We start from the raw sequence: 16,032 nt of genomic DNA on the forward strand, positions 1-16,032 counted from the left end.
CTGAAGACATCGTCGATCAGATGACAGCTACCTCATTCGCACAAATTAAATTTACTTATTATAAACGTGAGGATGGGGGGGAGCAGAAATCTACAAAGTGTATCTTAAAAAGAAATGTTTTGATCCAAATTCTTGATATAAACTTTTATTGCTTAAATATTAAAACTACAGTTATACTGTTCAGGAGTTTAGTACTCTCATAATGTCATTAAGTCCTATATCTGATTTGTGACTGGTTAGGTCTATTTATTTGATGAACAGTGAACTGTGCCATGAGAGATGGGGTCACCCTTGAATTTTAAACTCTATTGAGTCATAGTTTTGTGACTGTTCAGTGCTTAGAGTGTCATCTCTCATATGCTTCCCATTGCACCTGGGTGTGGTGGGGAAACTATTAGATAAAACACTTTGCTGAAGTGCACAACTTGATGGCACTACTGGGATTCAAACTGGCAATACTCTGATTGTCAGTCGGTGCCCATACCGCTGTGCCACCGACGCGACATGCCCTCACCTCACCTTTTGCCTCTAGTATTTTGTTGAAGACACTTTGTAGGCAGTAGTAGTTTCATGAATTGTTCATAGACCAGTCCAAGGAGGCGACATTTAATGACCATGATATTGATTCAATGACATGTTGATTTAACAAAGCTGGAAATATGGAAAGCCATGTTATGTGTGGTGCTAAAGTTGGTTTTTTTAAACTTCCGTGGTCCGGGTACTCGCTGGTGAATTGCGATCGCGTAGAAGTGACAAGGTCGCCTACTACGCGCCGCGCCGAAGACCAATGGGGTCAGCCGGCTTGTTGTCAAGTGCGTTGATCAGCCAATCACTTGAATCAGCGTGATTGTTTATTGCTTTTGCATTTACGCTTGTGTACGCGATACGCACAGGCACGACCACGGAAGTTTTAAGAAAACAACTTTAGAAGTGTGGACATTGGTGTCATGGGGAATGAATATTTGGTCATCCATCAGACGGCCGTGTTTTGTTAAGTCAATTTTGAAGCATGCTGTTTCCATCTTGGAATTATGGGGAGATGCTGGATTGGGCTATTGCAGTTGAAATGTTTACACCCTGTATGGAAGACATGACCTTAAGGGATCCAAAATGAAGCGTTTATTATGCGTTTGACAGTATTTTTTGTGGGACATGAGAGCACCTCAGACCTATCGAATTGCATTCTGAATACTGAAGCATGTCTTTCTGATATCAAATAATTTTCATTTTTAAAAATCACAATATAATACAAATTTTATGACAAATTATAGAAATTTGATATTTTTCAAATTTTTGATATATAACAGTCCTCAAAGTAAATTATATAAATCTAAATCTAATGATATATTCTTAATGTGTATGTAGCAGGGAGGAAAAGCCGACGGTCAATTGAAAATTTTGACCTTTCATATTGAAGATATGGATTTTTTCCCAAAATTTTTTTGGTGTTTTGGGAAAAAATCCATATCTTCAATACTGAAAAGGTCAAAATTTTCAATTGATCGTCGGCTTTTCATCCCACCTACATACACTTTAAGTATAAATCATCAGATTTATAAAGTTTACTTCAAGTACTGTTAAATATCAAAAATATCAATTTTTAATGATTTGCCATAAAATGTGTATTAGATTGCAATTTCAAAAATCAAAATTATTTGATATCAGAATGACATTCTTCGTATTCAGAATGCAATTGATATGTCTGATGTGCTCTAATGTCCCAAAATAAATACTGTCCAAACGTTCATACCCCAGCCCTTATATTCCACACAGGGAGTGTGAATTTCAAATGGGATTACCTGAATGGGTGACTTCATTTGAAATCTTTACCTCATGTAGAAGATTAAGGTTATGTTTTCCATAGGGGGCATAAGGATTTCAAGTGGAATAGCTCATTGAGAAGGAATGATTTTAGAAATACAGACATAATGTTCAGTCATGTCAAGTGAAATAGATATCTGATGGATGTGTTGAGCTAGTCAGGTTCATATGCAGGGTGAATTTGGTGGGTTGCCCCCCCCTATAAAATTTGCAAAAGTATAAAAAAGTCCCCCCAAAAAATCACAATTTACATTTTTAGTGAGCAAAATTGTTCCCCTCCTGGAAAATGGTCAACTTTTTCCAAATCTGCTCCCCCAGAAAACATGTGTATGGGCCTGGAGCTAGTAATGAATTGAATTTGTGTATTTTAAACAGCTCAATTTTGCAAACAACAGTATCTTGTCCTCATCCAAAGAGATTTGGATTAGGGTAGGGTCGTAGGGTTAGGATTATGTTTAAGGTTAGGATTAGGGTTAGTATTGAGAGATTTTAGGGTTTTGGGTTGTGGTCAGGATGGTAACCACTTTTCTAAAGCTACTCATTTGGTTAAAAGAAAAGGTAAAGACAAAAAGAAAAAAGATGAAAAAAAACCAAAAAAAAAACCAACAACAACAGTAATCCTACATGACTTTGCTGTAGGATGCTTGACTTTCATCATGGCTCATTAATCCCACTAGGTCTATTAGATCAATAGTCCATGATTTGATGATGTACAGGTCCATTAGGTTTGCTGAAATGTCAATGACCGATATGTTTTTGAAATAAATATATAGACATGCTTCTTCAGAATGACAATAGTAAATTTTCAAATTGCAGACACCTGCCACTAGCATGTTTAGCATACTAATCAGCCAGCATTTTCTCAAGAATTTTCTTAAGAGATGCAACTCTTTTCATATTAAATACTGTTATGACTATATTGCACTAAGTTCAAATGAAAAAACAAAACAACAATCACAGCAAATAAGACAAAACCATGAAACAAACAAACAAAAAACATAACAGCCATCTCTCAACAAAGACACAGGGGCAGGTAGTCTATGAGACTGTGATCAATCAAGTCCAAGCTCAAAAGGTCATGACCTTATGATAAAACATTACAGTCTCACTCTTGCTGATAACAAATTCTGAGGTAAGAAATAATATAATTTCTTGTTTGGATCAAAAGTTTTAAATTTTAATCAGTCAATATACCAACACAAATGAACTTTCACAAATATAAAAACATTCGCATTCCAATGTTGATAACTTGGCAACCAAGTAAGTACATATGAGTAACATTTGGTTTGGTAGACTAAGCTAGTTTACTAACAAAATCACTCTTCAATTGACACAGTGGTGTTAGAAATGTGACCTATAAAGAAAGCCCTTGTTCATGGTGCATTTTCTGTCTCTACTTTGACTGTCTCTACTTCTTTAAAAACATCACTTATATGCCCCTGTCAGACTTCCATGCCACTTGCCGCTGCAACAAGCGACACACCGTATCAACCAATGATGACAAGCCTTGATTGCGTCGGTTTGTCTGCAAGGTGCGTGTGACACGCCACTCGGCAGCAAGCGGTATGACAGTATGTAACATTCTAGTCCAAACAAGGCTAGTATTTATAGTCTCCTCACTGACATTAGGAGATACCACATTTTGTAAAATAAGTTTATGTACATTTTTTGTTGTACTTACAACAAAGTTGTTAAGAAAGAAGCAACACGTTGTAGCTTGTGTCAAAAGTAATAAACTGATGCAGTGAAAAAAGAGCGCCTTGGGTGGATATATGAGTAAACATCCATGTCGGCCTATGGCTGGTGCCATTATCAGTTTATTGATGCATGATGGTGGACATTTTATGATCAAGCAAAATAAGTTGGAAGTCGGAAATTTTAGTTTCCAGATATATGTGATTCCTTTGTTTTTATGATGACTAAACTCTTAGTAACAATATATGATAAGAAATGAAGGATTTTCAGTGAAATCAAGCTAAAAGAATTGATAAAATCAGAACTATACAAATTTGGAATTTAATTTGAGTCGACATCAAGACTGATTTTATTTGATCACATCACATGTAATGCGATCAAGTAAAATAAATCATTTGTCAACAAAATCAAAATTAAGTTTTCATTTTACTTCCATGTGCCATTTGCAGAGCTTTATTTCCATGAAAACTCCATTACAATTGGACTTATGGTTGCAAGTATATTGTCATTTTAGTATTACGCAAAACAATGAAATACAAAGAAAGTTGAATACTATTATTGGTTATATCTCAAAGTCAATATTACCGACATATGACTTATTTAGCTTGATCACATCACATATGTGTAACTAGAACGGGTTCACCTGGAATATACGATAAAACAAATAGAAAGACAGCAGGCTTGCTGAGCAAATCAAGACGGCATAGGATAATGTGCTTGTACTTACTGTGGATACTCTGCAATATTGGTCTATGGGGCAATTCAAAAATTCAAAATACCCCAGACCGATCCGAACCAACAGTGAATCAGATTTTTAAATGTTCATAATTTAGGGGTCGGGAATATATCGACTACCTAAAAATGAGTCATTGTCAAGATTTAATAAGCCAAGGTTCTTTCTTCTCGTTCAAGTTGGAATCTGCGAAAGTTATATACTAAATATTTATATAATATTAAAAATACAAAAGTACAGCCATTTCTCCATCTACAATGTGAGAACTGATTGAGAACACTATGATTGTCGGGTATGCACACCACACATTGTGTTCACTAGCCTCATTTCAGTTGAGTCGGTGGGTAGAATATTTGTTAAGGACCCTGAAAATCACCAAAATATGTAAGAAATGTGCAAATTTAAATTTATTTCACCCTTTGCTCATAATTTGTCAGTCAAAATGAATCCACTTTTACCAAAAAATAAGATGATTTTACTTATATGGCTAAAATGCAAATCTAGTTCAGCCGGGCCATAAAACAGTTGTTTCTTCTTTATCGCCTTGGAATAAAGTAGGCGGTTTTTGACTTACGTACGTTTTCATCCTACAAAAGTGGATCATGTTGATGTACTTTATATGTGTTGATACAAATGGGACTTAAAGGGGTGCACTTATATCACTTTATCTCATTTATTAAGTAAATAATGAGCCTGCCATTTCTTGTTACAGCATGCATGGTTATGACTCAGGTATTATGGAAAATTGTTGCTAATATTTTGTTACATTTTATGATTTGTTTTTGATTTTAGTGGAACTGGATATCCCTGCTGATGAATTACCAACGGAATCATCACCGGAGGAAAGCGCGAAAACGGAACCACCTGGAGGATATGTCTTCATTGCTCTTCTTTTCGGGTAAGATGCATGATGAGTATCATATTCACACAAGTATGTGACATGAACAAGCAAAATGGATCATTTGTGGAGCAAATCTCAATGACGGTAATTACATGACATAATCATATAAGTGACCAGTCAAAACAGGGCTTTTAGATCTTAATCCCCTTCAGCCTTATTGGCATAAGGCTTTGTGTAAGGGGCAAACCAAACTGTTGATGATGTCCTATAAATGAAAGTGCTTTCATTAGGAGGCTGACCCCACCCTCCCACCATTCTTCCCTCCCATCATGCCTCCCTCCCTCCCTAAAATGTAAATGTGACATAATCAGACTTCTTGGCCCATTTCTCTTAACGAAAGGATTTTATGTTTATAGGACGTCATCAACTTTTTGGTTTGTTCCCTAACCAATCAAAATAATTATTCAAATAATTTACCGCTAGTGCCCCCATGGGGTTAACATTCTCATCCCGGCCATTTCATAGGCTATATAATGTGCTATAAATTATCCAATATCATATCGTTGCTGGAAAAGATAAAAGCGCATAAGAATGTCAATGCTCTTTTGGTCACCACAACTCCTTTTGCTTGATGTCACATAATTCTTGTCTGTCTCTTTATCCACAAGTGCATGACAGTTAGTGCATAGCAGTGTTCGACTTTAGTACAACTTACAAGTTGTAAATAAGGACAGGTAAGTTGTAATGCATTGGGCTATTCCATTTAAAATCCACACTACCCCTGTGGAAGATTTAGCTTATGTCTTCCACAGAGGGAGTATGAGTTTTGAATACAATAGAGAATTGAATAACTTCCATTGGAAATACTCATTCCAGCTGTGGAAGATATAGGTAAAGCCATAATACAGGTGGAGTATGGGTTTCAAAATGATTACCCCTGACTAGTTACATTTGGAAAACATACTCCCACTATCTTCCACAGTGGTAGTGTGGATTTTAAATGGAATAGCCCAATACATTTATTATTTGCCTGGGTGACAAGTTGTATATTGAGCCATGTAAGTAAAATATTATATGAAGATAATGATTTAACCCAAAAAACCCTTTCCTTTGATGCACCTAGAGTTTGGTAGTGACATTAGTGCTTTTACATGTTTGTGCTGCAAGTGTATTGACAAAACCGAAAACCGCCCTGGTATGTGTGGGTATCACATGCAATCTGTGACCAGCTATTTATGCACTGATGTCACTACCAAATACAAGGTGTATTTTAGTGACAAATGGGCTATATACACCAGTTGAAATCCATCACCTCCTATGATAGACATGGCCCTAATCTCCTGCACATGGAGTGTAGATTTCATATAGGATTACCTGAATGGGTGACTCCCAAGTCAGCAAAATACATAATAAATGTGCATTACTTGTTGCTCGCGAAATTGTACAAAGTAATGCACTTGTACTGAGATGTTGATGTGTCTAATGCACTTCCCCCTACGGGCTCGTACATTAGACCCATCAATGTCTCAGAAAGTGTGCATTATTTTGTACAATTTCACTCCCAACAAGTGATAATAAACATTTATTAACCAATAAATATTGAAATGATACATTGCTTGTTGGGAAACAAGAGTAATTGAACAGGCTTTTAATACCGTATTTGATCAAATTTATAATATGTACCCCTTTAATACAAATATTATGCAAGGCAGCCTTATGAAAGATTGCATAAATCTTTAACTGAATTGCTCAACAAGAGACAGATTTGATCACAATTTCTCTTAATCAAGATTTTGCTTGATGGCCTCGTAAAAGTACTCCTATATATAGGTTACACATCTGTAGCAAATAGGTATAGATTTGGGTCTTATACTACCAAGTGTATAGTCAAATATTGAAGAACTAAAATCACATGCATATCAAGAGTTTAGTGCAAGAATGCCCCATCAGTAATAGCTGCCCGGTGTAATATTTTTAGACGTGTACAATAATAGAATGCAGAAATTGTCAAACCTCTATACGGCAGCTTTTTCAGATACAGCTTTCTTGCATGAACTCCTAGATATATATATATATGCAATCATGGATTAGAGAATAGTTTGCTGACACTTGAGGGCATGTTGCCATGCTTCACTGCCACTCTGCATTATATGCCTCGATTAGCAAGTTTAGTATATAGCACATAGAACATTGGGCTGTTCCAGTTGAAATCCATACATCCCCTGTGGAAGACTTGACCTTAATCTTCCACACAGGGTGTTAAGTTTTCAAATGGAGTCACCCATTCAGATAACCCTATTTGAATTTCTCACACCCTGTGTGGGAGTTAAGGTCATATCTTCCATAGAGGGTGTATGGATTTCAACTAGAATAGCCATCTCAGTTTTCTCCCTCCTTAATGCTCCATCAATATTGAATCATGAGAAGAAGGGGGAATAATTAATGTTCTGTACTTTTTGGCATTATTGCATAATTGAAGCTTGCGGGGATCAATTAATGCACATAATATGCCCTTTGTGAATGTAATCTAATTTAAGAATTCAAATGTTCTAACTCTGCACATTAAAGTCAAAGTGAATTTCCTTTCTATTCGGGATAATTGTTATTAAATCGCACAAGTAAAAGTTAAACGTTTTGGGAAATGTGCCAAACTATGTCTGATCAAAATAACTCTTTTTGAGTGAGGAGACATAAGAATTACCATTATTTTCAAAATACAAGTAGGATATATTATATGTGTTACCCTTGTGATTTGTTGCATGGAAATATACCTGATGTCGACAAGACATTCTGAGATATGATAACCGGTATTGGTAGAATATAAGGATTATAGTTTTTATAAATGAGGTTTTCTTTCTATACTCTCTTAATGTTACATAGTGAAAAACTGACTCTCCAAAAGAGTGAGAAGAGTGTAAACCACTCCAAACGGAGTGAAAATCACTCCTAAAAGAGTGAAAGTCACTCTTAAAAGTGTATAAACCAATCTTTCAAGATATGATATAAGGGACTTTACTCTTTTTTGAGTAATGTCCCTTATACCGTACCTTGAAAGAATGGGTTTCTCTAAGTCTCTTTTAAGAGTGGTTTCACTCTTTTAGGGAGTGATTCTCATTTATAGAAGTGATTTTAATGGTTTTCTCTTTATTTTAAATGGTTTCACTCTTTTTAGGGAGTGATTTTCACTCTTTTAGGAGTGATTTTTGCTCTTTTAGGAGTAATGTTTACTCCCTTTGGAGTGGTTTTTACTCTTACGCTTTTGGAGTGTCAGTATGTCACTACTTTACAATAAGAGAGTATCTCCTCAACAGATTGAAATAAGAGTATTATCTTCAAGTGAAACTTAAAGTCTTGATTTAAATAAATTGTTAAGTACACCTTTCTGCCACCCGATGATGAGAGCCTAACAGAGTATGCAACTTGTATTCTAACGGCTTAATTCTGTGGCCCTTGAGATTGGATTTAACAATTTCCTTTCTTTCAACCTTATTAGGACTTGAGAATTAATGAATAATAATGTTGAAAGTGGCCTTCTGACAGTGGCTATCCTTGCCATTGCATATCTTCAATTCTGTTTTGTTCATCACATTCCATGATTGCAACATGCTAGCCTATAGTCTATATACCTTCCTCGAGTCAGTAAAGTAAAATCTTATTTTGAGATTTTCTCAAAAATGTCTGTTTAATTTTTGCAGGAATCTGTTATGCTAGTTGAATTCCTTGCACCATTTCCTCTCAGAAAATGTATACTTTTATATACTTCTCTTCGTTACATTTAGAGATACAATGAAAAACAATATCTAAATTACTGACTCGAGGAAGGTATACAGACTATAGTATGGGTTGTAAAGATCCCGTCAAGACCCAATCAGGTTATATAAACATGATAGGGAAACAAGCAGGATGTCAGTACACATCCTCCTTGAATATACACAGAATCTACTGAGGATATGAGGATAAATATTGCCTTCTGTAGGGACTATGATGATGACGACGATGATGACCATAATGAGGACGGAGATGTTGATGATGTCCGTATCTGATATTATTAATAGTAGAAGCAAAATTCCTTTTGTAACACCATGAAACTGACAAATTTACCCCGGAAATTTACAACTGAATGTGAATCAGAATCATCTACTAATGGCAACCTTGTGAGGGCAGCAAACACATTTTTCAGACAGGCATGCACTGATGATGTCAAGTAAATATAACTCTGAAAATAGTGTCACAAAATGTTCAGAGAGAAATGAATAACTGCTTGTACAAACCAAAATAAAAAGAACATTGATTAAGGAGCCTACAATATTGGAAAAAAGTACTTGGAACACTTGGCACACTCTGTCGAAATTCTGTGCAGAATGTTTTATGATCATGGGAATGACATTATATAGTGCTTGGGAACAAACATGGCATCTACAACAATGATTTACCCTTCCCCTCTCCCCATCAATCAATGTTGGAACACATTGGAAAACTGCTGAAGATATTGGCACGTCTCAACATTGCACGGGCGAGAGGGGGTGACAGTTTTACATTCTTTACACGCAAGTGTTCCAAGACTTATTTCCAAGATTGTAGGTGACAAGTGAGCCAGAACTTCCAAGTTTTGATGAAGGGATGATGTCTTTACTGAGACAATTCCGTTTTAAAGAGATCTCGCTTTAAAACATTGAATTATGAGAAGCTTGGGATGTGAAAAAAAAGGAAACAAAAACAATAGCATCAAAATGTCTGGAGCATTTTGCACAGCAACTTGTGACATCTCTTTCAAGAAGCAAACATTTCTTGGAATTAATTATATTTTTGCAGTGTTTTATCAATCAACATTCTATAGATAGCACATAAAGGACAATTGAAATTGGCTATACCTGCTGAGAATGCATACAATTGTTTCTGATTCTGATGAAAAAAAACCAATAATGCATTGTATTGTGTTGCATAGTTTCACAAGAATGCTTAAAATAATGTAAATATGAAATTTCCCAGAGCTTTAAATTGATTGACTGAAATTTCTTAGAATGTTTTGAAGCTGTTTCTGATTGCTCACTGTATTTTTAGTTATTGATTCATCATGTAGACAATGTGAGATATATTGAGCAGTCATGTAGTATGATATTATATAACCTGAAGCTTTGAGGCAAAGCAGTAGCGTTTAGCCCTTTTTGAACGGTAGCCCCAGTACCAAAAAAAAAAAGAGAGAGAGAGAGCGAATTTGATATTTTTGGCTTTTTCAAACTAAAAAGTTTACACAATAATATTGCCAAAATGGTCCACCAAATAGCATCAATTAGGTCTTCATTTTGCAAAAGTTTCTCACTTCTCAGGGGAGCACACCCCCCTCAGACCCCCCCTGCGTGCGCAATTTTATGTTTACATGTAAAGCAATACCGGGTAATTTATACAATAAAGGTCAAAACTTGTCCATGAAAGGCTTCAATTGGGCCGTCATTTGGCAAATTTTTCAGCCTTTTCAATTTTACACAATAATAGTGCAAAAATAGCCCACCAAATGGCTTCAATTAGGTCTTCATTTTGCACAATTTTTGACCAGTTTTATGTTGTTTTTTTCTTGGGTTTTTTGTTTTGTTTTTGTAGTGCTTCTTTCATCATGCTCATTCTCGGTTAGAAACAGAGATAAATTATTGTGAATTTATTGCTAAAGAAATTTAAAATACTGCGAAATTGTAAGTGTTGGTCAAGATTACCTCGGAATCTTGATCACACGGGCGCTAACACGTAACGATCGCTTCGTGTTAGCGCGCTACCACAGAGATTTCTCTGTGGTAAATCTTCCGTGTTAAGCTTCGAGGTAGTTAACACGATACTTATTCAGACGGGCACTAACACGAAGCTACCTCAGAGGTAGCTTTGTGTAAGCTTAACACGAACTTACCCCTAAGCCTGTCTGAACACGGCTATTTAGTTCTCATCCGGGGTTCTCATATAGCCTGAGTGGTATATTTATTACCCAAAATGATATACCCAACTTGATTGAAAACAACCGCGACTTAATCAGATGCATACAGGATTAATATTATGTAATATATAGGCCTATTAGCAATATAATCCCATACTACATTTCTCCAATTTGGATATAGGTCTAGTGAAAACACTCGTATGTGACATGATCAAGGGGAATGAGTCACATGTCGGCAATTTTCAATTAAAGTATGTTACATCATTTTCTGACAGTTTACAAATGCTACATTTTTATGCAACCCCGTCGGACATCTGGTTACTGAGTTATGAGCAATTTATCAATGGCTGAATACAATATGAAAACAAACGAATTTGAACGCTGTTTTTGCCAATATCTCAAAAACAATATTAGCGACATCCCACTCATTCCCCTTGATCATGTCAAGTATTTATTAATCATCTAAGTTTCAATTTAATTTAAATGCAAATACAAAATGAAATAGAGGAAAACACTTTTGTGAAACTTTTAAATCAAACCAAATCCACACCAGAAGTGTTGGATTAATTTCAAATTCAAATTACGATAAAGGATCAGTTTCTGATAGCGGCATGAAAATAATATTATTCATGATTTTATTGATATACTCCAGTAGATGCAAGTCTCCGATATGATAAAAACTATGTCTGCATGGTGGATCAATGTAGCTTAAGCTAGGTGCGACAAAAAGCAATTGCATAGATATTTTTATTTGTTTAACCGATCATTAATTCTGAGAAAAATAAAGACCCACAGATGATCCCAAAATGCATTCAAGTTGTAATGTAATTGCGCCAATAAAGTATCCTTACACTTGGAAAAATAATCACAATTTCCAAACTGAACAATATTAGGGTAAATTTGTTTTTTTAATAGATGCACTCCCTTATCCTGCACATTATGACACTACATTGAATCCAATGTGACTTCAAGAAGCAAAGTTACAAGCATTTGATTAGACGAAGGTCCAGTTTTAAAAGTGACAATCTGGCCTATTCAAAACTCCACAGACTAGACATCTGGTTTGAGAGTGGTGAATGGCTGATTTATGCGCTTGGCTTTAATTTAAAACAAAAGGAACAAAAGAAAACTGAAACAAAAGAACTGAAAAATAAAATGAAAGTTATGAACGGTACAGAGAAGTAAAAACTTAAATAAAAACTGCTTTAAATATAAACGCTTCATTGAAGAAACTGTGTTGTCTCTTTGTTGCGGCTTGTTGGAATCTTTTTGTGCCTTGTACAGGCCAGTTTGTCACTTTTAAAACTGGACCTTAGTCTATTCAATTGCTTGTAACTTTACTTTTTAAGGTCACATTGGATTCAATGTGGTGTCATAATGTGCAGGATTAGATAGTGCATCTAATGAAAAAACATACTTATCCCAATATTGTTTAGTTTTGTAATTATGATTATTTTTTCAAGTGTAAAGATACTTTATTGGCGCAGTATATAAGAATGCAATACCCAGGTAAATGAAATTTTGATTAGAAAATTAGAAAGCAAGTATATGAAAAATTATTTTTTGATATTGGGTAAAATTGAAATAAACATTATCTATAAATGAAGAGCTTATTTCCAAACCGTGTTAAGTCCACAAGATTCACTTTGAAGAAAATCAGGAATTTTCTTTATGGCAATGAAAAAAAGTTTGATTTCTATAAAATTACAGTGAAGTGAAGGTGACATATATAGGACCATAAAAACATGTTAAGTTAAAATCTAGAGACGTTTGATTTTTTTTAATGAATTAATTTGTTTTAAAAATAGCATGGACTTAACACGTTTTGAGACAAAACACAATTTCTGGCATGGACTTAACACATTTTGACACAAAACATACCATCTGTAACACAGAACTAACCATATTTTTCTCAAACTAGTCTTAAAAGATAACAAATTTATTAAAAACATACAAAATGTGATTCTCTCTACTATGAAACACAATTTTGCCACAAAACACCTTGCTCCCAACCATTTTTACCCAAAATTTGATGTTTAAAATAGTTCAAAATTCAAAACTGAGTTGTATTGCATTTCTCCGAATTGAATAAACATCGTTTCACTGACAATAAGTGATGACCCGTAATATCCACTTGTTTTATCACATCACAATTGCCCCCTCCCCCAATGCTGACACTGCCACTCTCATATTGACAGCCGTAAGTTTTAAAGTCCTAAGTTTTTTTATACCTTTTAACTTTAAAATAATAGACCTACCTTGAATTTAGTAGCACATTTTGATAATCATATATATCCCCCTTCCCACCCTGTTCATGTCTTTCTGGAGGTATCTATCAAATATTTAAGAAATCCCATACAAACTAGGCCTACTAATATTAAAAAAACAACAACAAAACAACAACAAAACAACAACAAAACAACAACAACAACAACAACTTTTTATGCAGACCAAATTCAGGTACAATGTATACTAGTGTCAGGACCAAACAAGAACGAAGATGCAAAGCAAGGGAATGTTATCAATCATGCAGACCTTGGGTGATTAACTATTAGAAGCCCTATGCCGTGATACGTGCCTACAAGCTGCCCACAAGGGCAGTGTTTGTGGACTTAACACAGTTTGCTACCAAACTGGATTGGACTTAACACGTTTTGGAAAAAAATCAATACTTTGTGTGTCAATATTTCGGGACTTGACTAATTTTGGAAAAAAACATACACATTGCTGGATAGCCCTAGTTACTCACTACCCATTTTCATCAAAATCTCAATTTTGAAGGTGGGTGGACTTAACACGGTTTGGAAATAAGCTCTTCAAATGCAAATTGGGGAATCTGCAGTGTCTTTTTGATCTGTTTGACTGAAATTGAAGCAAAGTGAAAAATGTAAAAATAAAGTTGATTCCTCTAAACAAAGCACAATTGGTTTAGAATACACACACTAATTAGTTGCATTACATTCTATTTGATCCAAATAAATTAATGACTAGTGATAAAATGGAGCCCCTTTCAATTATTAATGATCCTATTACCGATGTGAACCAAACATTGTGTAGTATTTCCAATAAATTATTTGACTACTTTAAAAACCCTGAAGATTTTGCATTCACATATAGGTCGATAAAACATTAACATTGACTTGAAGAATGCAAGAAATACTTTGTTTTAAATGGGGCCACAATGGGACAGTGATATTTTGTTTATTGCATTTTACCATGATGGTAAATAACATGCACTAGTTATTTAGTTACCTCAAGGCCAATTCAATATAGGGGTATGAAGTGTGATGTGTTATGACCAGGGACAGGCGATTTGCGCGGAAAAAAATAGCAAATTGCGCGGAATTGCGCGGAACTCTTTTTTCAGTGCAAATCATGTATCCCTGCCCATAGGAAAAAAATAGCCAATTGCGCGAATTGCGCGGAAAAAAGTTCCGCGCAAATCGCCTGTCCCTGGTTATGACATAGGTTGACTGGTGCATGTAAGGTATTAGGTATTAGGCCTAAGTAGACCTGAATTTCTCAGTTTGAAAACATTTGTGTGCTTGCTGAACTAACTTTTAATTTAATACATGCAGGTACAGGTGAGAATTCCCTCTCTTAAAATGTTTTTATACCAGTGTTCATCATCTTCATCATCATCATCATCATCATCATCATCATCATCGTCATCATCATCATTATCATGACCTCCATCTTCATCATCTTCATCATCTTATTGTCATCATCATAATGATCTCCATCATCGTCTTTATCTTCATCTTTTTGTTCATTCATTGAATCAGCTTCATCTTATCGTTATCTTCATCTAAGACCCTTCGCACTTGATTATTAGTTTTCTGTTAAAGATTTTGAAAAAGGGACGAGGTGACTTTTAATTATTAATTATTAATTATCTTTTATTTTCTTTATTTAGTTTGAACTATTACAAACAACTATTGACTCGTTTTGACTAGAGCGGGCATTTAATTATTTCACAACAATATTTGATTTTATAAATAAGTGAAGGTAGAGTTGTACTCTTTGTTTATTCATCACTATTGTTGATATTATTAAAGTCAGAAAATGGCAAGTAGAAGTAGTTGAAAGTTATTTTAAAAGAGAAAATTAGAAATAAAAATAAAATAATTAATTATTTTGAGATTTTCAATTTTGGACGCAGGCGGTAAACAGGACTCTAATAATCAAGTGCGAAGGGCCTAATCTTCATCTCTACCTTCACTCCCACCTTCACCTCCATCTTAATCTTCATCTTCACAGCCATCTCTACATCTATTCATTTCCACCTCCACTTCCATCTCCATGTTTTGTCATCTTGATTTTTGGGAATTAGTTTTTAGCGGGTTCGGAACTGTCAAGCTTTTGTCAGGAGTGTAGCTCTGACTTCTTCAGGACAAAGTATAAGAATGAGACATGTAGGCCACCCCTTGCCTACTGATGGCTCTAAAAAGAGCCGTTCGCTGAAGACTGTCACTTGTCAACAGAGAACAAGCAGACCTCACCTATCTGCTAATGTAAAAGCTCTGAAAAGAGCTGTTCACTGATGACTTCCCCTTGTCGACAGAGAACAAGCATACCTCGCCTATCTGCTAATGTAAAAGATTTGGTGGCTCTGAAAAGAGCTGTTCACTGAAGACTACCTCTTGTCAGCAGAAAACAAGCAGACCTCACCTATCTGCTGCTAATGTAAAAGGTTTGGTGGCTCTGAAAAGAGCTGTTCACTGAAGACTACCTCTTGTCAGCAGAAAACAAGCAGACCTCGTCTATCTGCTGATGCAACTGAAGAGAATTTGTAACAAAGTAGGTTGCCCTGTACCTCTCTGTGTGATTATTAAATAAATATATAAATAAATAAATAGGCTGCCCCTTACCTATGACGTCAGATGATCATTTGATTTTTGGTGTTGTAATGACATTTTATAACACCATTTTGAAACCTTTTTTCTTCAAATTACCTGTTCAGCCTACGAAGAATATCTGTGCACTTGCAGAAAATATTTATTAATTTCATGCTTTACATGA

General features: G+C 35.2%; 1 protein-coding gene across 1 annotated transcript in view; it reads left to right on the forward strand.

Annotated features, from left to right (window-relative positions):
* The window catches only part of LOC140151070 (uncharacterized), a 531,056-nt gene that overhangs the window by 142,445 nt on the left and 372,579 nt on the right, over nucleotides 1-16,032 (forward strand). The window contains 1 exon segment of the mRNA XM_072173269.1: nucleotides 5,042-5,147. Coding sequence (XP_072029370.1) covers nucleotides 5,042-5,147 — 106 coding nt within the window.

This window comes from Amphiura filiformis, chromosome 4 (genome assembly GCF_039555335.1).
Source record: "Amphiura filiformis chromosome 4, Afil_fr2py, whole genome shotgun sequence".
NCBI classification, from domain to species: Eukaryota; Metazoa; Echinodermata; class Ophiuroidea; order Amphilepidida; family Amphiuridae; genus Amphiura; species Amphiura filiformis.